This window comes from Exophiala mesophila, assembly GCF_000836275.1.
Source record: "Exophiala mesophila strain CBS 40295 unplaced genomic scaffold supercont1.3, whole genome shotgun sequence".
In the NCBI taxonomy this organism is placed as follows: Eukaryota; Fungi; Ascomycota; class Eurotiomycetes; order Chaetothyriales; family Herpotrichiellaceae; genus Exophiala; species Exophiala mesophila.
In genome coordinates this window covers 2,892,021-2,911,693 of record NW_015622506.1, presented here as the reverse complement: position 1 = coordinate 2,911,693, position 19,673 = coordinate 2,892,021, and the positions used below count along the sequence as shown (strand labels likewise).

The 19,673-nt window shown below is 50.2% G+C and overlaps 6 protein-coding genes across 6 annotated transcripts; 3 read left to right on the top strand and 3 right to left on the bottom strand.

Moving 5' to 3' along the window:
* Positions 1-156: 156 nt before the first annotated feature.
* Positions 157-1,145, top strand: PV10_04626 (uncharacterized protein). The gene has a single exon (XM_016369199.1). It carries the CDS (start codon positions 522-524, stop codon positions 1,098-1,100), a length of 579 nt encoding a protein of 192 aa, XP_016224987.1. The 5' UTR covers positions 157-521; the 3' UTR covers positions 1,101-1,145.
* Positions 1,145-2,278, bottom strand: PV10_04625 (uncharacterized protein). Its single transcript, XM_016369198.1, has one exon. It carries the CDS (start codon positions 2,222-2,224, stop codon positions 1,331-1,333), a length of 894 nt encoding a protein of 297 aa, XP_016224986.1. The 5' UTR covers positions 2,225-2,278; the 3' UTR covers positions 1,145-1,330.
* Positions 2,279-3,386: 1,108 nt separating this feature from the next.
* Positions 3,387-5,797, top strand: PV10_04624 (S-adenosylmethionine synthase). The gene is made up of 4 exons (XM_016369197.1): positions 3,387-3,566; positions 3,732-3,838; positions 3,896-3,981; positions 4,041-5,797. Exons 2-4 carry the CDS (start codon positions 3,747-3,749, stop codon positions 5,039-5,041), a joined length of 1,179 nt encoding a protein of 392 aa, XP_016224985.1. The 5' UTR covers positions 3,387-3,566; positions 3,732-3,746; the 3' UTR covers positions 5,042-5,797.
* A 697-nt stretch (positions 5,798-6,494) lies between these two features.
* PV10_04623 (uncharacterized protein) lies at positions 6,495-13,246 on the bottom strand. Its single transcript, XM_016369196.1, has 3 exons — positions 12,368-13,246; positions 11,989-12,312; positions 6,495-11,937 (listed from the first exon to the last, which is right to left on the bottom strand). The coding sequence occupies exons 1-3, from the start codon at positions 12,579-12,581 to the stop codon at positions 7,130-7,132; spliced, it is 5,346 nt and encodes a 1,781-aa protein (XP_016224984.1). The 5' UTR covers positions 12,582-13,246; the 3' UTR covers positions 6,495-7,129.
* Positions 13,247-15,242: 1,996 nt separating this feature from the next.
* PV10_04622 (uncharacterized protein) lies at positions 15,243-17,763 on the bottom strand. The gene has a single exon (XM_016369195.1). It carries the CDS (start codon positions 17,661-17,663, stop codon positions 16,485-16,487), a length of 1,179 nt encoding a protein of 392 aa, XP_016224983.1. The 5' UTR covers positions 17,664-17,763; the 3' UTR covers positions 15,243-16,484.
* Positions 17,764-18,025: 262 nt separating this feature from the next.
* PV10_04621 (uncharacterized protein) lies at positions 18,026-19,126 on the top strand. Its single transcript, XM_016369194.1, has 2 exons — positions 18,026-18,769; positions 18,872-19,126. Exons 1-2 carry the CDS (start codon positions 18,226-18,228, stop codon positions 19,072-19,074), a joined length of 747 nt encoding a protein of 248 aa, XP_016224982.1. The 5' UTR covers positions 18,026-18,225; the 3' UTR covers positions 19,075-19,126.
* Positions 19,127-19,673: the final 547 nt, after the last annotated feature.

Genomic DNA, 19,673 nt, shown 5'->3' with positions numbered 1-19,673 from the left:
ACTTCCTCTATAGTACCTCAACCATAATGATACAAGTGAAGCCTACCGTCCACTAAAATCACTAGCGCGTTCACGGCTTATGTCAGCGACTTCTTGTACTCCGTATGTCGATACTCATTGTCCAGTCCATTCAAGTCTCCAGACTCCCCGCTCATCATTTGATCCCCACACTCATACATCAATCAACCGCCTCTTCAGAGTACGAATAGAAAGATCGCGGTACGAAGGTCCCATACCATCCATCTGCCATCCCGACGCAGTCAACCCCACAGCGACAACATCGACAAGGTCTGGCCAGTCTAGAACGTACAGCGTCGTCATTTCCTCAATCCTCAATCATCATAATCCCCCTACCTACATACATAAGGGATACATCACATCGATCCCTCCACGAGCACAAATACGATAACAACCGCGACTACATAACCAGCGAGGAGAAGCACTCGACCAACCTTCCCTCTCTTCCTCCCTCCCTCATCTCCCCCATCCCCCTCTCCCACCAACAACGACCAACCTAAACGATGGCCCCCCAACCTACCACCACCTCCCCCTCCTCTCTCCCCCCATTCATCTCCCACCTCACCACCCTCTACAACATATACATCCACCCGCATCTCCCACCCACAGTCCAAACCATAATCGACCGATCCACACCTATGCTCTCATCCCTCCTCTCATCGACCCTCTCCGGCGACTTCAGCTCCTTGATCATGACCGCTGTGGTCCTATACTTCACACTAAGAGTGGCCGATTATCTACGTCGTAGCGTTATGGCGTGGATAATGTTTTTTGTCAAGATTGCGATTTTATTGGTGCTGGTTAATGTTGCGTTGTATGTTAATCGTGTGGGCGTGCAGAAGGCATATGATGATGGTGTGTGGTTGGCGAGGATGGCGTGGAAGGCCGGGGAGGAGGTATTAGGGAATGATACCGCCGGGACATGGGAGAATGTGGTTAATAGGTTTGGTGGAAATGGTGCTGGTGGCCTCGGATTTGGTGCTGGAAATGGTGGTGGGTGGACTCAAGGGGGGAGACAGCAGGTGCCGTTGGGAACTGGGGAGAGGAAACGACGTGGCAGTGGTGGTGGGTCGTGGACTTGAGGAAATCAGGTACTCTTGATGACGGGATCACAAGGGAAAGTCTATGGGTTTCTCGATTCGATTGAATTAGAGATCAAATTCTATTTTCATCTTGGGATCGCAAGGTCTCGGAGTTGCCCAGATTGTTTGAAAATATAATGCCACGTGAAGTCTTGATTTCGCCGCCAACGCCTTCGCTCAAGGATATCATGACAGACCAGGACAGGATAGGACAACAGGTACACCTCCGCTCAACCATCTTGCCATGCAGGTTCCTCCATCTCGAGTTCTTTCGGATCCTTTGGCTCCTGCGCCTCGTGGTATTGAATGGCATCATCGATATAACTCAAGATATCTCCCACGTTCTCTTCGTCATTGACATCCAACTGCAGGAAGGACACCATACTGAAATCATCAATCAGTCTAGCCACCGCACGGTTCAACTGCTTGAAAGAACCTCCTGACAAGACCTGGTCCACGTCTCCTGGACTCTTTAAATCCACGGTATGTTCCGCCGTGCCTCGACCCGTATCCTCGTCATCCAAAAGATTGGCATCTGGATCCACAAATCTCTTCATCTCTTTCTTCCCAACTTGTCCCTTGACCAGATCCATTTTAGTGAGAATATTGACGTGGGGAAGTTCGATGAGGATCATGGCGCTCATGGCGGACAGTGTACCAGCGAAGAATTTGGCTTTGTCGACCACAAATGTCGCTTCCAGCAAGTATGCCGCGCATAGGTTTATATTCAAAGGTCCCATTCTTGACAGGTAGCGAACCAGTTCGGGCAATAGTGGGATATGTGTGTATAGTTCAATCTGGCCAGGCAGATCAAACAAGATGAGGTATTCTTCGGATAGAGGATCGATGGCTTGAGCAAGAAAGTCCAGGTTTTGTAATAAGAACTCAAAACAGTAGATCAAGCCTCCGTTCGGTCCCAGTGACATTTCCTCCATGACATCTTCGAGGGTAATGAGGTCGCGGATATCAAGATCCGGTGTGTAGGCAAAGTCGCTGGCTGCGGGGTCGAGGTTGACGTAGAAACATGACCGTCGACTGTGTTGAAGGTGTTGGATCAGGGCGGTGCAGAATGTCGTCTTGCCCGCGCCCGCAGGCCCCATTACCAGACACCCAAACTTGGACATTATGGGTGCACAGGATTGAGGATTGTTGACAAGGTGTGTGGTGGCTGACTTGTTCAAGGCTTTGATGACGGAAAAAAGTTTCCCAGACCCAACGTGCCTGCGCTTTTACGTTTCCTTCACGTGAGGAGTAATTATTACGTACCTGTTGCACTCTGTGCCTGGAAGGAGCGGCAAACTTCTCCGCATGGGCATGGCAGAGAATCTGCCATGTTTGACCGCCTTGCAAACTTCCTACGGAGTATGCTTTTCGTTCCCACCTGACAGAGGGGTATTTTCCGTCCACCTTCTTACCAGAATTGCGCCATTCTTACATCTCTCTTCATTGGGGGCTCCCTTGTCCGAGTTTGAGGCATATGTGAGTAAATGCTCAATGAAGATTACTGCTTCAGGCTTGCAACCACTCTAGACTTGCCTCATTCCATCACGGGACTTGATACCCAGCTAGCTCACCGACAATGTGATGGGCATCCGGGATTAGGTGGTGGCACAATAGCACGAGTCAATGGAAGCGTGGATTCCGGCATGGCACCACCACGGCTTGTCATTCGTCCATTCATCCACCTTCTCATTCTCTGGCTCCAATTGTGTCGGTGTCCAGTGATTGTCTTGTCATACTCTGATGAAATCGGCACGGCAGATCATGGAGAGAGACCGTGTCTTGATGCCATGGTGGACTCTTGGATCCTACACCTTCCGCTTGTCCTTGCACAGAACAAACGTAGAGGATGTTCTAGAGGAGAGGCATGACCTTTTTAGATGAATGGGCAATGGGACAGGTCCGGCCACCAGTCATACACTCCGTACTACCTCTAGGCAGAAGTTATTAGGCATGGCCATACTTGAAGCCCCGCCCCTACAGCCCCATTCGTAGCTAGTTTCTACGTAGGCCATGTCTCTATTGCCAGGTGCCGTGTAGTGCCTAGCAACCTGGGGCAAGACATGCCCGAGGGCCCCCCTCGGCATGAAGTTTGAGAGGGGCTAGCAGTGCCCCAGCCTGCCAGTGTAGCCCGAGAGCCCCTCAACCGACGCTCTACTAACGCCTCAACCCTTGTTCGCCCACCCAACTTCCCCCGCCCACCTTATTCGTTGATTCCTTCCCTGGTGCAGATAACGACATCAACACTCGGTCTTTCCTTCTCCTCATCCTCCGATTTTTTTTCCCCTTTGCCAAAAAAACGCCCGCCCGCATCAATCTTCCATACGAGCTTCTGGTTCTTTTACATTTTCACTCTCTCCATCTCTTGTTCTCGTCTCTAACCACCCCCCTCTCATATATACACTCGGTATTGCTGTTGGCTTTTTTTAATTTGCCGCTCTTCGCCTCTTCCTTCAGACTCTCCAGGTACGATCCATCTTGACATCCTCGAACCCACCCCGCCCTCAATCCAATCTGCGAACTAGGCTTGTACAAACATTTGTTCGGCCAACCCATCCATCCTGACACTTTCCTCACTATTCCTTCACTATAACGTGGCGACTTTGTCTAATCATCTTGCGTATTCTTTAGAAACCCTCTACAAAGATGACTGGCTCCGCTGTCAATGGTGTCGCTAAAAGCGATACCTTTCTTTTCACCTCCGAATCTGTCGGTGAGGGTCACCCTGACAAGATCGCGTAAGGCTCAATTTCAAAGGCTCTTTTCTTCAGACATTCCTCTAACTGCGACCTTAGTGATCAAGTCTCCGATGCCATCCTCGATGCCTGCCTCAAGGAGGATCCCCTCTCCAAGGTTGCTTGTGAAACTGCAACCAAGACAGGTGTGCTACCACTCGCTCTTCATCACGCACTGCACCCCGCTAACATACGCTTCCTCTAGGTATGATCATGGTCTTTGGTGAAATCACCACCAAGGCACGCCTCGACTATCAGAAGATCATTCGTCAAACCATCAAGGACATTGGATACGACCACTCCGACAAGGGTTTCGATTACAAGACTTGCAACGTTCTCGTCGCCATCGAGGAGCAGTCTCCAGATATTGCTCAAGGTCTTCACTACGAGGAGGCTTTGGAAAAGCTTGGTGCCGGTGATCAGGGTATCATGTTCGGCTATGCCACTGACGAGACTCCCGAACTTCTCCCTCTTACCATCCAACTGGCCCATAAACTCAACGCCGCTCTGAAAGAGGCTCGCAACAATGGCACCTTGGCCTGGCTGCGACCCGATACCAAGACTCAAGTTACGGTTGAGTACGCCCACGATGGTGGTGCCGTCGTGCCCATCCGTGTTGATACCGTTGTTGTCTCTGCCCAGCACTCTGAAGATATCACCACCGAAGAACTCCGAAAGGAAATCAAGGAGAAGATCATCAAGAAGGTTATTCCTGCCAAGTATCTTGATGACCGCACTGTCTATCATATTCAACCTTCTGGTCTGTTCATCATTGGTGGTCCTCAAGGTGATGCCGGCCTCACAGGCCGAAAGATCATTGTCGATACCTATGGCGGCTGGGGCGCCCACGGTGGTGGTGCCTTCTCCGGAAAGGACTACAGCAAAGTCGATCGATCTGCCGCCTATTTGGCACGATGGATCGCAAAATCTCTGGTCAAAGCTGGCCTCGCCCGCCGTGCCCTCGTCCAATTGTCATATGCCATTGGTGTCGCAGAACCTCTGTCTCTATTCGTCGAAACATATGGAACAAGCGACAAGACCAGCGCTGAGCTCGTCGAAATTATCCATGCCAACTTTGACCTTCGACCTGGTGTCATTGTCAAGGAGCTCAACTTGACCAACCCCATCTACTGCCGTACCGCCAAGAACGGCCATTTCTCCGACCAAAGCTTCCCCTGGGAACAACCCAAGACCTTGAAGTTCTAGGTTGTTTTCTTTTCCACCAATTTTATCATCAGTATCTTCATCCGTGTTTCCAAACGTGGATTTGCATCAACCACGACCGGCGTTTGGAGAACATGATTAGGACATATGAGACGAGAATAGACATGTTCCGGCAGATGACGAAGGCACCTGTTTGATTACTTCTTGCTTCAACAAACTTGAGGAATTAGACTGGGTTTCTAAAGTTCATCCGGCGGGATATCTGGCTTTTCAACACGAAATGCAATGAAATAAAAGTGCTCCGGGGATATCTGGGGGTTTTCAACACCATATCAAAAGGGGTGCGGGATGGGCTCCGTCGTGACGATATTCAACATGTTATGATACCCAACCTGCGCGCGAAAGATTTGTTTTGCACTATGACCCACAGGCGTGTGTGTGAGCGTGGGTGTGAATGTGTCGGCCTAATCTGACACCAATCCTTGGAATTTGGGCCATGGGTGATGAATTGACCTCATGTCACAGCCCGCCCAATAGAGATTTTGAAATACGAGTGTCATGAGAGGAAGGCCTGGCTGGTCTAATCAACAGAGACTAGCAGAGTTCGTTCTGAAGTCGACGTTGAACCAAGAAGTAGAAATCGAGACAGAACCAATTGAATGACTACGGACTCTCAAGACAAGACAAGAAACGGCACGACATTGACAAAGGCGAAGGTCGATGTGCACCTTGGTTCTACTCAATATACTTTATCCATCCCATTAACGATATATATATATACATGAAATCAACCCCGAACTGTGATTCATCCCTGGCCCAGGATGGGGGAGCACGCCCGAACATCGACTTTTACAGACTACTTAGGTAGGTACAGAAGGGACCGCTTTCCATGCATGCACCAGGGTGTTTTTTCATGGTTGGGTGCTGCGGTCGAGATGATACTGATGTTTTGTCAGTTATGGCACTGATTTCTCAACATCTACTGTGTGGGTCAAGAACTGGGGAATAGAACTGTTAAACTATTAATTAAACAAATAATCAAATAAATAATCAATTCTCCCGCCTCCTCCACTACCTCAACCGTATACATATATTGTCCCTACAACACCATCCATATAAGGTAGTATTTATATCACGGATCACGAAAACAAACCCAGACAAGTCTGACTATCATGAACGAGCCAATACTTTATTCAATGATAATAATGTGTATCAAGTATCAAGTTTGTTTGTACTTTATTGCCCCGCGAGAGACTTGTAGCAGTTTTCTTCTTATCATGCTTCTAAACTAGCTGACTAGCTGACTAGCTGACTAGCTGACTAGGTAGGTAGGTAGGTACTTAGGAAGGTTGGTATCTAAGTACAGGTAGGTAGGTAAGGGGGTAGGGTAACTTTGTGTGCTCTTTCTTTTTTCACTACCATCACCTAAGCAAGTGAGACGTCTGCCACACCAGCACCAGCACCAGCACCAGCACCAGCACCAGCACCAGCACCAGCACCAGCACCAGCACCAGCACCATCACCATCACCAGCACCATCACCATCACCAACCAGCCTTGCCCTACCAGGCAAAAAAGTAGATCAACAAGACAACCATCAACCGTCAAGAAAACAACAACACCAATAACAACAACGACAAGTTAACAAAACTGTCGTGCTCGTCTCGAAACAAAATAATAATTCTAGAGACATTAGAGACGTTCATGCTCATTCCGCCCTCCGCCCTCGCTGGTGGATGGGTAGGTAGGTAGATAGGTAGGTAGATGGGTAAGGTGAGGGTATGATTTCTTCGATAAAATCAAAAAGGCAAAAGCAAAAAACAAAACATGAGAAATCAATGACCCGGAGGAGTGGTTTGTGTATGAGAGAGAGAGAGTGAGAAAATGAAAACACCCAAGACACACACATATCCAGACACACACACTCGCACACACATATGAAATCGTCAATGCCGTCCAATCCGTACGTAGGAGAAATTCTCAGCCTCATGACATGGGACCACCACCAGCTGCTGTAAAATAGCAGGCAGCAAAAAGAAGGGGCCTCCCATGGGCGTTTCTCCTGTCATCTCTCATCGAGGAAGGGAGGAGGAGATGGAGGTATCATGAAACACTCTTTGACGACTGTTTACTAGAAACAGTTGAGTGATGTTCCCTTCTTTTTCTTCTTCCCGTCGCGTCCCACGGTCAAGAGCTTCATTCTCTCTTCGAGCTGTGCTCTGGCTGCCTCGGCCTCTCTTCGCTTCTTGACTTCTTCCTCAACAGCCTGTATGCTCAGTCTCTCGGTGCGTCGTTCCTTTTTCAAACCCACCAATTCTTCTTCCATTGCCCATGCCTTCTTCTTCCATTGTTCGGCATCGACTCGAAGTTTGTTGCTCTGTGTCTCGAGGTCGACAAGAGCCTCTTCGAGCGTGGCCGTCAAGGATTTCTCGGCATGGAGATGCTTTTCGATGGTGCGGAGACGAGCTTCCTGTTCTTCGATCAACGCCGATTGACGGCGAACATTCTGAGAGTTGGAAGACACCACAGTGCCAGAAACTGGTGTGATAGGTAGTGCAACCTCTTTGGAAGCGTGTCGTGATTGAGGAGGAGATGGGTTGTTCATATTGGCTTGAGCAACCTGTAAACTGGAAAGTGTGGGTAGAGGCGGAAGAGGAATTGCTGGTGGAGGTGAAGGTAATGATGCAATCGAGGCCGACTTGCGTAGATTCGATGTCATCGAGTTCGATCGGGGCGCACCACCGTCGACTGGTGGTGATTGTGGTCGTTGCGACTTCATGGTATTGGTTCGAGAACCACCGTCAGAGCCAGCCTCGTTTGAAGCTTTGAGCTGTTCTAGCTCCTTTTCTAGTGTCATGATTCGTTGTTGTGCATCGAGGAGTGCCTGATTGCCCTGGGCTTGAATAACAGAAACACGATTGTGATGTTGATCATAGCTGGTCTGAAGCTGTTGTTCCAGTTCTTCAATTAGGACGATCTTTTTCGTCTTCTCGGCCTCGACAGCTTCCAGGCTTGATTCAAGATTCTGAATCACGAGATCTCGCTCACGTTGGCCTTCCTCGTAATTGCCCACTTCATTCGCCAGCTTCTTGATTGTTTCTTGGTAATTTGCGATTCGGTGGTTAGCTTTGGCAAGTTCTTCCTCAAGCTCCAAAAGGCTGTGTCGCCCATCGAGTTGTCGCTCCAATTCTGCATTAGTTTGAACCAAACGAGCATTCGCTGCTGCGATGTGTGCCTTCTCATCCACCACGTCTCTAACATGGCTGGACAGCATATCAGCACTGGTGGGGTGACCGAGCGCATGTTGACAATTGGCCACTAGTTTCTCAACCGTCGACAAGGCATGCTCCAGGTCAACCTTGTACTTCGACACCAATCTATCATGTTTGTTGGTCATCTCGGTGATTTGATCATCATAACCCGCGAGGTGTCCACCATGCGCAAGCTTGAGCTCCTCAATCTGAGCGGCGTGGGCGTCATGAAGCTTCTGTAAGCTCTTCTTTTGCGACTCTGCTGCCGTCGTTGCTTCCGCAACCTTCTGCTCAAGAGTGGAGATTTCAGACTTGAGAGAAGTAATGGTGGCTTCGCGAGAACTGATTGTTGCCGACTGCGAGTCAAAGTCTTTGCTCAGAGCAGCATGGAGTTGCTGAAGTTCAGTGTTCTTGTCCGCGTGAAGAGTATTCGTCTCCTTCTGCTTCTCGAGCTCTAACTTGAGATCGTCTATCAATTGTTGATAATTGGATCTCTCTTCTTCCATAGCCTTGATGGCAGCAACTCGTTCAGAAGCATCATCATTGTTCGCTGCAGCGGCTTCGGCTTCCTGTTGAGCCTTCAAGCTTTTGACTGTCATCAATGCGGCATCCAGTTCCGCCTTGGTCAGAGCGAACTGCTTTTCGGAATCTTCAGCCGTCCGAAGTGCATTTTGGTGTTTCAGAGTCAGCTCCGCGATTTGGTCTTGGAGCGAGCTGATGAGGAATTGGTTGTCTTGTGAAACGGGTGTGGGTTTCGGTGTCTCAAGATTCAGCCTCTGGATCTCCTCCTGGAGCGCCTGTTCACGACGACCATAGCTCTCATGAAGCGCCTTGAGCTCAGTCTCCTTCTGGATGATTTGATCGCGAAGTTGAGATACCATGTTCAGATCCACTGGCGATCCTGTCTTGATACTCGTTCTTTCTCTTGTCAACCCTGAAATAATAGTTGACTTGAGTTCCATTTCTTTCTTGATCGATTTTACTTCGGCCTCCAAGGAGTGAATGCGATCTAGTCGGGCCTGTAGCTCAGTAGTGGCTGCAGAAAGATGTACCTCTGCGGTCTCCATGCGATCAGGCTTGCTTTCAAATTCTTCTGCCATAAGAGATCTCAATGAAGTTACAGAACGTTGGCCACGATCAATCCCAGACCCACTTTGCGATGCCATACGTCTGAGCATGCCAGGTGTACCCGGGGAATTTGGTCTTGTTCGTTGCGCTTGTGACTTCAGAGCGTCAACAGTCGTCAAAACCTCTTTGTGCTCTGCCTTTAACTGAATGTATTGCTCGGTAACATCCTGCATGTTGCGCTGGTGCTCAGCAAGAAGGTTCTGAAGGCGTTCAATCTCGAGAGTTGCGACCTCGACTGACTCTGTCGGTTTCGAAATGGGTGTGATATCGGTGCCGACAGATGTGGAAGACTCCCCTGCCATGGATAATTCTGAGGAAAGCGATCTTGATGAAGGCAAGTCTTGGCCGTCTTCGATGTCTTTCTGGCAATCCTCGTCCTCCTCTGAGAAAGGGGTAGGGGGACTGGTGTGTCTGTCCCGGTCATCCTGGACAGATGATGTGGTCTCCCGCTCCTCGTCGATGCGCTCCTGCATCTCTGCCAAGGTGTGCAAAGCCTGTTGATACTTGGCTGAAAGGAGATCGAAATCATTGATGGTGTTTTCATGCTCCAGACGCAGTTCGAAGAGCTCCTGGCTCACGGCTTCAAACTTCTCCGTAATGAATTTTGATTGAGCAGGGCTTGGAAGAGGCTCGATAGGTTGCTCGACGGTTAGTGCTTCCCGAGGTTCTACTGTGATCTGAAGATTCTTGAGACCCTGCTCATCAGTCTCAGGGGACACGTCGGCAGGCAGGATGTCTTCAACTGTGTCTAGCTCAGAGTTGAGCATGTCGTCATCATCATCGTCGTCATCGTGGCCGGGAAGTTGGGTTTCTTCCGCAGCCTTGAGAATCTCGTCGCTCTGAAGGTCTTGCACATCTGTCGATGGCGTAGTCGAAGCGTTTGAAGGTTTGGTTTTGCCATCCTTGTCTTGAATGTGATCCAGCTCATAAAGCAGGTTGTCGAGCTTTCCGAGACTTCGTTGGCGTTCAACCAAGTGCTCTAGACGCTCGACCTCCCGCTGCATGATTTCCATATCCTGGTCAGTCTCTGCAAGTCTTTCTTCGAGGGTGCAGATGTAGTCTTCAGCATTTGTTTCGCTTTCTCTAATCCTGGCGAGTTCTTTGCGCAATTCAGAGATGACAGTGTCGCTTTTCTCGCCTCCAGAGCTCTTGTCGTCCAATCTGGCTTCCAATTCATGCAGATATTGATCAGTGTTTGTTTCTCTTTCCATCAATTTCTGTACACGGGCATTCAGTTGGGCGTTCATGGTCTCGACGTAAGCACATTTAGTCTCACGTTCCAGAAGACTGCTTTCTGTATTTGAGAGTGAGGTTCGGGTGGTTGAGAGATTTGCCTCGAGGCTCTGGATGGTCTTTTCGTATTCCATAACCACTTGCTCAATCATCTCCTGGTTCGCTTGCGATCTTTTCAGTCGATCAACAGCACTCTCAGCAACGGGGTTGTTTTGATCAGCAGTTTCCGAAAATTTGCTAAACTGGGCGATGAGTTTTGCATGTCTTCGACTTAAAGCCGTATACCCTTCTTGGACGTCAAGGAGATGATTCTGAAGCTCATTTTCTCGCTCATTTGGACGATCAGGACGATCTGAGACAATGCCGCTCCGACGGTCGCCACCTTCTGCGCTTCGGATTTGTTGACGTAGAAAGGCAATCTCGGAGCGTAAGCGGTCAATAACTGCTTGTTTGTCACCCGTGTCGTCAATCTGTTGGATTCTTGGTTTGCTCTGAATGTTGCGAGCGCGTTGGGCGTACTGCACCGTATTTAGGGTTTCACTGAGATGGAATTCAGCAGGGGTGACACAGGCAATCATATAGGTGATTGCATTGCCACCGAGAGAATCTTGCAGCATGCGCGTCAGTTTCGAGTCTCTGTACGACACATATGTGCCCGCGGTCCGTGTTGACAATTGGGAGATGACCTTGCCCAGACTAGCGAGTCCTGCATTAATGGAGATACCCTCCCGGGCTCGATCCCCTGTGGCTCCTGTGTTCTTCAGACGTTCACTACCAGCGAGATCGACGAAATGAAGTTTACTCTCCACAGTCATGGGAGCATCTCCTGGGGAGATATGGTCCACGTGGACAGAAGAGCGCTTGTTGCAGTTGAAGCCGTGGGCTCGTGTCTGGCGAAGGTTGATCGTGAAGACGGCGTGAGACCGAGACGATCGAGCGTTGATGGCAGTAGCATCAGTTTGACGAATGGTCGACCCATGATTGAGAGTACGCATTAGTTCTTCGATCGAAGTGATGCGTACTGAGTTTAGGCCTTCGACAAAGATGCGGCCCTTGGGGTCCTCACGAATTTGGACATTTGCTCGCTCGGAAAGACTAGCATCGTCTGGGAGCAGCAAGTCGCGTGGCTGTTCGTTGTAGATCTCGACATAGGTTACAGACATCTCCCATCCCTTTTCTGAGTATGTTTTTGAGTTCTGCATGACCTGATTCAGGCTTGTGACGGAGTACCTCGTGGGCGATTTCAGCCCAGAGTGTTGTCTACTGTGAGCTGGGACGCCGCCATTGAGGCTGGAGAAGAGGTGGTGGGCGGCTCTGGGGATAACGCCTAGATGGGGATGTTAGAATGAGAGGTCGAGGACTGGGAAAGAGGACCTGCCTTTGAGGGACGAGTCTGCTTGTTCGCCGGGTCCCGAGGTACCCATGGTGTAGCTCTTTCCTGAGCCAGACTGGCCGTAGGCAAGAATGGAGACATTGTAACCTTGGAGGAAGGAGTCAACGCTCTCGTGTAAATAATCCCACACTGACTGTTGGGTTGTGTCCTGGCCAAAGACGCGATCGAATATGAAAATCTTCTTGCCCTGAGGAGACTCAACGGCTAACGTTGTATTTGTGTTGACCTGCACCATGGAACGCTGGAATCTTTGAGGGATGAGGTCGAAGCCAGGATCTGATGGTCCAAGCGGAGGACGTACACGGACCACTGTAGAATTGTCAGTGCGTTATAGAGTATATTTTTTTTAACTTGCGGCACGTACCGACTTTGACAGCAGTCTTTGCGTCTTCATCTGATGCTCTGCTGCCACCATGTCTACTGCTCTGACTCATGCGACTGTGGCTGCGAGGGGGAGGACGGGTCATCATGCTCTGAGGGCGACGAGATTGTGAGGCGTCAGGAGAGGGGACGGTGTACATGCTCTGGGGGCGGATCTGGCGTGTGCCATCTGGTGACCCAGGTGGAGAGGAGATCATGTTGATCTATGGCTGCCGGTGACTTCGAAGCCAGCAAGGGCGTGGCGGTCGCGCTTTAATGGATGTAAAACGGCAGAGTGTCAGTGGGCGCACCACCTCGAAGGGTGTGGAGGACTTCTCAGCATGAAGTCACGCGTGGAGGATGGGAGGTAGGGAATAAGAGGTCCAACGGTTAAAGGGTCGGGACGACAATCCTGATGGCTAGGCCAAGATCGGCGGTGGAGAGGCTAAGTAGAGCTGACAGATGGATGTGACCCAGATGGAAGAGGTGTCCCTGTCAGTTGTGGGGGATGGGACAGATCCGCTGTCTTCGGAAGCGTAAGAAAGCTGAAGTCTGATGGAAAGACTTTTATGATTCGGACGTGTAGTGTTGTATGGGTAGGTGACAGGCAGGGGAGGGCTACAGACCATGGAAAGAATCTGTGCACGCCAGGACGCTCTAGGGTAAGCGGGACGTGTGCATATGCGTACAGGAAATGAGGGGGTTCGATGAGATGTCGATGTAAAGATTGATAATGGCGGCAAACCGAGTTGCAGATGCAGAGGTTGAGAGACGAGAAACAAGCCCGATCGAGTGTTATCTGTTGCGAATGTGTGACTTGTTTAGAAGCGACGAAGAGTGCGCGACCGACAGTGGGATGGGATGGGAAGGGTTCGCGTGTAAGGTGAATTTTAGAAAAAAAAACAGGGGTGGTGGACCAGTAGAGGAGCCAGAGAACGGAGTTACTGGATGTGCTGACTACAGGGCGAAGGCTGTCGCAGCCTGGACAAGGAAGACAAAGGACGGAGCCGCTGTGGAAAAGTGACTTGACCAAAATTCACTTGGTAAGAGTCAAAGACTCGAGATTCAGGAGACCAAAGTTTATGCAGAGGGGCCGCGTCCACGATGAAAACGGTATAGGCGTTGATGCAGGTGGATCGAACGTGCCTGTGGCTGTGGGTCACCACTTGGGGGCATAAACACCTTTTACGGTTAGCATTCTCCCTAACCGTCCCTAAAAAAAGTCCCAATGGTCCCTAAACTCAGGTACTGGAGAGCCTCCATCGACTACCACCCAAGACGCTGATATCCAAGGGCCGCTCACAGTGGACTCACCAGCCACTTTTACGTGCAACCCTTGTGTAATTCCTGTAGACCGTCGTTCTAGTAGTAACGAATGGTATCTTCACATAGACGGTATAAACAGACACGGCAGAGTACTGTTGGCTTGGATGTGTGAGAGCCGTTGCCAAGGTAATCTTACTTCTAATCATGGCAAACGACGGAGTAGGCAGGTATCTATCCAAATATCCAGCGTTGCGAGTCCACACGGAGCCTGCGATGCCTGGGTACCCTGATGTTGTTTGCTCGCAATTAATTCCATACCCTAATTACAGTGATCAATTGACGAGAGGAACAGACAGGACGAGGTGCTACTGGGGAATACCGGTTGGACAACTTCTGGAGCGCCTGAAGGGCCGTGGCCGACGGGCGCTTTGCAGAGGGGAGGTCGAGCGGCAAATGGAGTCGGGACCCTGCCTCGTGCATGGGTTTGACAGGGGCTATGGGGGCCTACAGTCAAAGGGCATTGGTGCGATAATCTCCGTCCACGCGGAAGAGAGTAGCGCCAATTTTGGGTTGTTCGGATCACCTGGGGAAGTCTTTAGTTAAGGCACCCGTGGTCTCCCATAGGCTTGACTGGTATTTTAGTGCCTGAGCTTATCCGGGGGTATTGACAAGATCGGCCCTTGCAGGTGCAGACCCCCGGTGGTCCTCAGAGCTTGGCAGCACCTTCGACGCAGTCTTTGCAGCCTTAAGCGACCATGTTCATGCTGGCTCATGCTGGTTGAGATGATGTTGCAAGGGCCACAGCGCAGCATGTTTACGCTATTTGAGGATTGCAGTTGAGGGCCGAGGCGTCCATCCCAGGGCTTTCGACGCCAGCGACCTTGTTCTACGCATGCCCCCAAGCCTATTGCACCCTAGACGTAGTTAAGCTGCATGATTAATGCAAACTCCCTCACACCAGCAGGTGGGCTATGATGAACTTGTGGGCTTGTATCGAGGGTTCGCATATGCGTACCTATGCATCACTTTCCTGTCCAGAAGGATTTCTATAGGCTCCATACCATCGTCTACCTCTGTTTGTTGATGCTAGGCTCAGCGTCCCTCTTCGTAAGGACAGCACGAAGTGGACCAGGGATTCCCTTGTTTCAAAGCTTTCTGGGCCCCTTCAGAGGTCAGGGGCCTCGGACCAATCCTCGCAGTCACGCTCGAACTGTCATGTCACCACCATCACCATACATGTGAATCGAGGGTGATAATCAGTTGATGATAAATAGAAGAACAACTGCCACTCCGTAGACAGTGCCTACATTTGATGTCTTACTTCTTTGATGGCAAGACTAAGCCACGTGCCTCCCACGAGGAAAATATTCCGACCTACTAAGGTTATGCTTGACGAGAGCAAGCCCACTGGACCTTCGGTCCTCTGGTATCCTCCAAAGCGCCGATGATTGTTAATGCTACAGTCTTGGGGTTGCTAAGTAGATCTTGTCATAGAAGAAATCATGATCATCAACGCAGGTACAGTGCAGGTATTAGCGCGAGGCGGACTGCAGGCGTGCATAGCCGTTGCCCTAATCCCCCACAGTTCGAGGATGGTGGAAATGGTGGTTTCAATTTTGAATAGTTTGGCTCGGTTGGACAGGATGGCAAGGTTGGCATGGTCTGATTGTTCTCAGTGTTTCCTAACACTGCTCATCACTGCATCGTCACTCTGCAACCTCATCTTGTTATAGTCAACTCTGAGGGTCGCCATGTCCCAATTCGTGATATCCACCCCAGAACTGCCCAGACACCATGTCCTGAACAATATTCATCCACGAACCAAAAAAGGCAGACAGCAACGACAAATTCAGTACAACAGCCACGCACGTGTGGTAGGGTTTCAAGACTGGGTATTGATCGTCGTTCGATGTTTTGAGCTGCCCATGGGTCAACCCGTTGCCAATCGTCCACCGTCTAGGCATGGTTTCGGAGCTTTTAATGCCACTTCAACTCTATTATCCTGTAATGCTGTCACTCCTGTCAAGGCAACCCGATCTCGATTAGCTTCCATGATCTGCAATAAGAAAGTTGTGCTCGAGGCATGTCGACTCCAGACCCAGACCCTGAACGGCCACGTCGGAGGATATCAAAACCTTAAACTCATGTTCAACGGTCTTATTGCTTTTGGTTCTCAGGCTTATGCGGTCTACTGTGGGTGGTGGCAGTAGTTGCTTCTCAAAAGCAGTTCCCGGCGGTGGCAACAACCTCGACCTGTTCGTGCAAAGTTTCTTGCTTCTTGCATGAACTCCATCCATGAACCCCATCGGTGGAGACCAATCTTGCACTTGCTTGACCAAAACGGTTCTGAACGTTTCACATGTATGATAACACGCCATACTGTAGCAGGGGAATATCGTCACTTCTTGCTTGCCTAGTCGTGGGCTAGTGCTGCAAACCTGAATCTGAAGCTGCCAAGAGTCTAGAGGAGCCGGTTGTTGACCCAACGCTGCGAGCCTGTGGAGACGGGCGTTAGGGTTGTTGAACCTCGCTTAGACAGAGGTTTCAACTTTGGTCACGCATCTAACCATATTTGGTCGCCATCGTCATGGAAGTAGTCGTTGTTGACTCCCGCCATCCCGCGGATGTCCGTCTAGAACAGGACGTTGGATCAGTCCAAGCATTTTGCCAGACGAGGCGAGGCAGAATGCGCTTTTGTTGTTGGTTCGCCTGGGCGGAGGCATAAGCCTTATGATCCCTCCAGTTTCATGTGACCTCAAAATGGGTCGTGATCACTGATTGTAACGTGAACACTCCGTATCGTGGTGTCAAAAGGTTCATCGTATCGGCCGGACAGGGATGTTGCCTTTCACAAATCAGCCACTGCCGGAGGGCGTCTCGTCTGGAAGGATCTCGTGATTATTGCGATCATCATCGTGGTCGTTTTCGTGGTTGTCGTCGTCCTCATCTTCATCCTGCGAGTGGTCAGAGTTCGACCCATGTGTCTCGGCGGTTTCAGCGTCGCCATCGATGCCGTGCTCCTTCATGTACGCCTCGAGATCCTTGGCCATCTTGCGAGAGAATCCCGACGCCTCCACTTCGACATCAAGTCGTCTCGCTCCGTCCTTGCCGACCAGGGCTTTGGAAGCTTCGAAGTAAGGGCCTGGCTCTGAGCTCACAAATCCGAACCTCCGCTCGAAGAATCGCTTCACACAAGCGACGTCTCTGTCAAAGTAGAATTCGGCATTGGCGTGATCCACGCTAACCATCTGGGGGAAATCAATCAGGACAGGTATGAGTTTTATGTCCTCGTCTCGGGTTGCCTCTTCCTTGATGAGGATGTTGAACTCGTTGAAATCACCGTGGATCAGACCGAGCGAGCATAAGCGAACGAGTAACTCCATCAAGTCTGCATACAGCCCCGCGGGGTCGGGGACTTGGTCAATTTGTCGTAATGGGAAGCCATCGATCAACTGCATCACTAACTGATGGCGGTTTTGGCCGTGCGGCACAGGCACACTGAGACCGGCATCGTATAGTGCTTGTAAGAAGGCATATTCCTTGACTGCGGCAAGTCTTGACATGTACATCCAGCTGCCGGCTCCTCTTTCCCTCTGTTGTTTGGTGCGTGCGTAATCTCGTTTATTTCTGACGCCCTTCTTGAAACTGACGCGGCCCAGTCGGTGAATTTTCAGCACCCGTTGCTCGCCCTTGTCGTCGCTGACGACAAAAATATCACTTTCTTTTCCCACTCCGATCTGATTGCCCACGCTGTACACCACGCCATTTTTCTGGAGAGAGTGGAGGGCAAGATAGTCCAGACCGCCGTAAGTCAATCTGTAGCCGTCGTAGCTTGCGTTTTTAACTTTGGCGATCAGATTCGCCTTTGCAAGAAGAGAGATACTGCGTTGGACATCGCCGACGGTGGACTTGGAGAGATTCGCAATCAGAGGAGTAGGGACGACCTCATGATTTCGGCTACCGGTCTCGACTGCGGTGAGGACTCGCCAATCGGTCGGATTCAAGTACCGGAGGGACTTCGTGTCGAGTTTCATCTCGATGGGTCGAGGAAAGAGAGCTGTTTGTGACAGTACGAACAGGTCAAACTCAAACCAGACATGAAGGACTGTGTGACGTTCACTTGGTGAGTGTTGGAAAGTATGCGGGCGGAATCTGCAACTTTTGATGGGATGAAATTTCCAAGATCACATGCATCGCATCTAATCTAATCTTTGGTGACTCACGTGTTCCCCGTCATTTTCTCTCCCCCGCCTCAAATCCCCCAGATCTTTTCACTGGCCTTCATTCGATGCAACCACAGCAGTTAGTCACAAAGTCCACCACCACCACATCTCCGAAAACCTTCAAGTCTCTCCTCATGGCGGTCTAGATTCCGCTACGTATACGTCCGTATATCGGACCGGTTTACATGAACGATACACGTCGACAAATGTGAGTCATAGGCCTGTGAATACGATATATATATATATACATCTAGGGATCTACAACTCTGTCCCATTACATCTTCATCCTCGTTGAATTATAGGTCACAGGGCTATTTTGCTCAATTGTCTTTACTCGAAGCCTGAATCCTCCAAACAAAACCTACCATCCACCATGTCTTACCCACCCGTAACCCCACTACAAACAACTGACAAGATCACATCTCTCCTTACCCGACTACACGCACAGTCATCGACACAAGAATCTGGAATATCCAGCAGTGAGATCGGTGAGATACGACGACAAGCCGCCACCGACCCAAAGCAGGGCTACCTGGCACTTGATGCCTTGATGTTAGACAAGTTCATCGCGCTGGACCAAGACAAATGTCTTTTCATGTATAACCTGCTTCTATCTCTGGATGCAACTACGGTTGTCGAGGCCGGCACTAGCTTCGGCGTCAGTACCATCTATCTAGCCCTGGCGGTCGCTCGCAATGTCGAGGCTCGCAAGGCTCGTGGCGACCTGAATGTCACTGGCAGAGTCATTGGTACGGAGAAGGAAGACTCCAAGGCTGCTATTGCAAGACGGTATTGGGCGGAGGCTGGTCCAGAGGTTGAAAAGTACATTGAACTCAAGGTTGGGGATTTGAATGAGACGTTGGCTGGTGATCTGGGTTTGCGTGATGGTCAGAAGATTGATTTTTTGCTTCTTGACAGTGAGTGAATCCCCACTTGCACCATCAACTGGCCTTAATTGAGCAATTCCTTGTTGTCATGTCATTCTGTATCGCTGACCAGAACACTCCGCGAGCATGCAGTATGGCCCCACGTTGCTCTCCCAGCACTGAATCACATCCTCCCACGTCTCCGCCCAGGCGCTGTTGTACTGACTGACAACACCATCTCTTCTGTCGACCGATATGGCGATCTATTGAAGGTGCTTCGCAACCCTGATGGGCCGTTCAGAAGTGTGACTTTGCCTTACAGCGGAGGGTTTGAATTTAGTGTATATAATCCTTGATATACTATTCAACAAGGCACTGCTAAATGCAAATAAAAATATACAACCTGGCAACCACAATGGTTTCATACATTCTCTCTCATCTTCAGATATGTCAGCAATCCCCATTGCACCACAAAGAAGCTCGAATGGTGTTCTAGCGGCTTGTTTGGATTCACAAGCTGGATATCATAACGGCGCAGCAGCTGGGGTAGAACCTTGTTCATCTCCAACAACGCCAAATGTCGCCCAATGCATACATGGGAACCTCCGCCAAACTGAAGGACAGGTTAGCAAATGTCCAAAGGCGTCTCGTGAAGAGAGCACAGCAAAATTTCCGCAAGAACGAAGTAAGCAAAGGGCAGACAGTTCTTACCTGAAACATGCAACGGTCCATCATCTTGATGCTCTCTTTATCACCTTCCAACCATCTCTCAGGTCTGAAAATATCAGCGTCCTCACCGAAGATGCCTTTATGTCGGTGCAACACCCATCCATTGACAGCCACCTCGGTTCCAGCGGGCAATTTGACCCCATCAATCTCAGCTCCTGAAGGCGGTACTCTGCGGGTAATGTTCAGCCCCACCGCAGGACTCACACGCATGGCCTCTTTGAGACAA

What these genes read in the sequence shown, in the direction of transcription:
- PV10_04626 (XM_016369199.1), top strand. Translation starts at nt 522, where the DNA reads ATGGCCCCCCAACCTACCACCACCTCCCCCTCCTCTCTCCCCCCATTC.
- PV10_04625 (XM_016369198.1), bottom strand. Translation starts at nt 2,224, where the DNA reads ATGTCCAAGTTTGGGTGTCTGGTAATGGGGCCTGCGGGCGCGGGCAAG.
- PV10_04624 (XM_016369197.1), top strand. Translation starts at nt 3,747, where the DNA reads ATGACTGGCTCCGCTGTCAATGGTGTCGCTAAAAGCGATACCTTTCTT. An exon ending in GGTCACCCTGACAAGATCGC is followed by an intron (nt 3,839 to 3,895) that starts GTAAGGCTCAAT and finishes CTGCGACCTTAG; the next exon opens with TGATCAAGTCTCCGATGCCA. An exon ending in TGAAACTGCAACCAAGACAG is followed by an intron (nt 3,982 to 4,040) that starts GTGTGCTACCAC and finishes CGCTTCCTCTAG; the next exon opens with GTATGATCATGGTCTTTGGT.
- PV10_04623 (XM_016369196.1), bottom strand. Translation starts at nt 12,581, where the DNA reads ATGATCTCCTCTCCACCTGGGTCACCAGATGGCACACGCCAGATCCGC. An exon ending in AAAGACTGCTGTCAAAGTCG is followed by an intron (nt 12,313 to 12,367) that starts GTACGTGCCGCA and finishes ACAATTCTACAG; the next exon opens with TGGTCCGTGTACGTCCTCCG. An exon ending in AGCAGACTCGTCCCTCAAAG is followed by an intron (nt 11,938 to 11,988) that starts GCAGGTCCTCTT and finishes ATCCCCATCTAG; the next exon opens with GCGTTATCCCCAGAGCCGCC.
- PV10_04622 (XM_016369195.1), bottom strand. Translation starts at nt 17,663, where the DNA reads ATGAAACTCGACACGAAGTCCCTCCGGTACTTGAATCCGACCGATTGG.
- PV10_04621 (XM_016369194.1), top strand. Translation starts at nt 18,226, where the DNA reads ATGTCTTACCCACCCGTAACCCCACTACAAACAACTGACAAGATCACA. An exon ending in TGATTTTTTGCTTCTTGACA is followed by an intron (nt 18,770 to 18,871) that starts GTGAGTGAATCC and finishes GCGAGCATGCAG; the next exon opens with TATGGCCCCACGTTGCTCTC.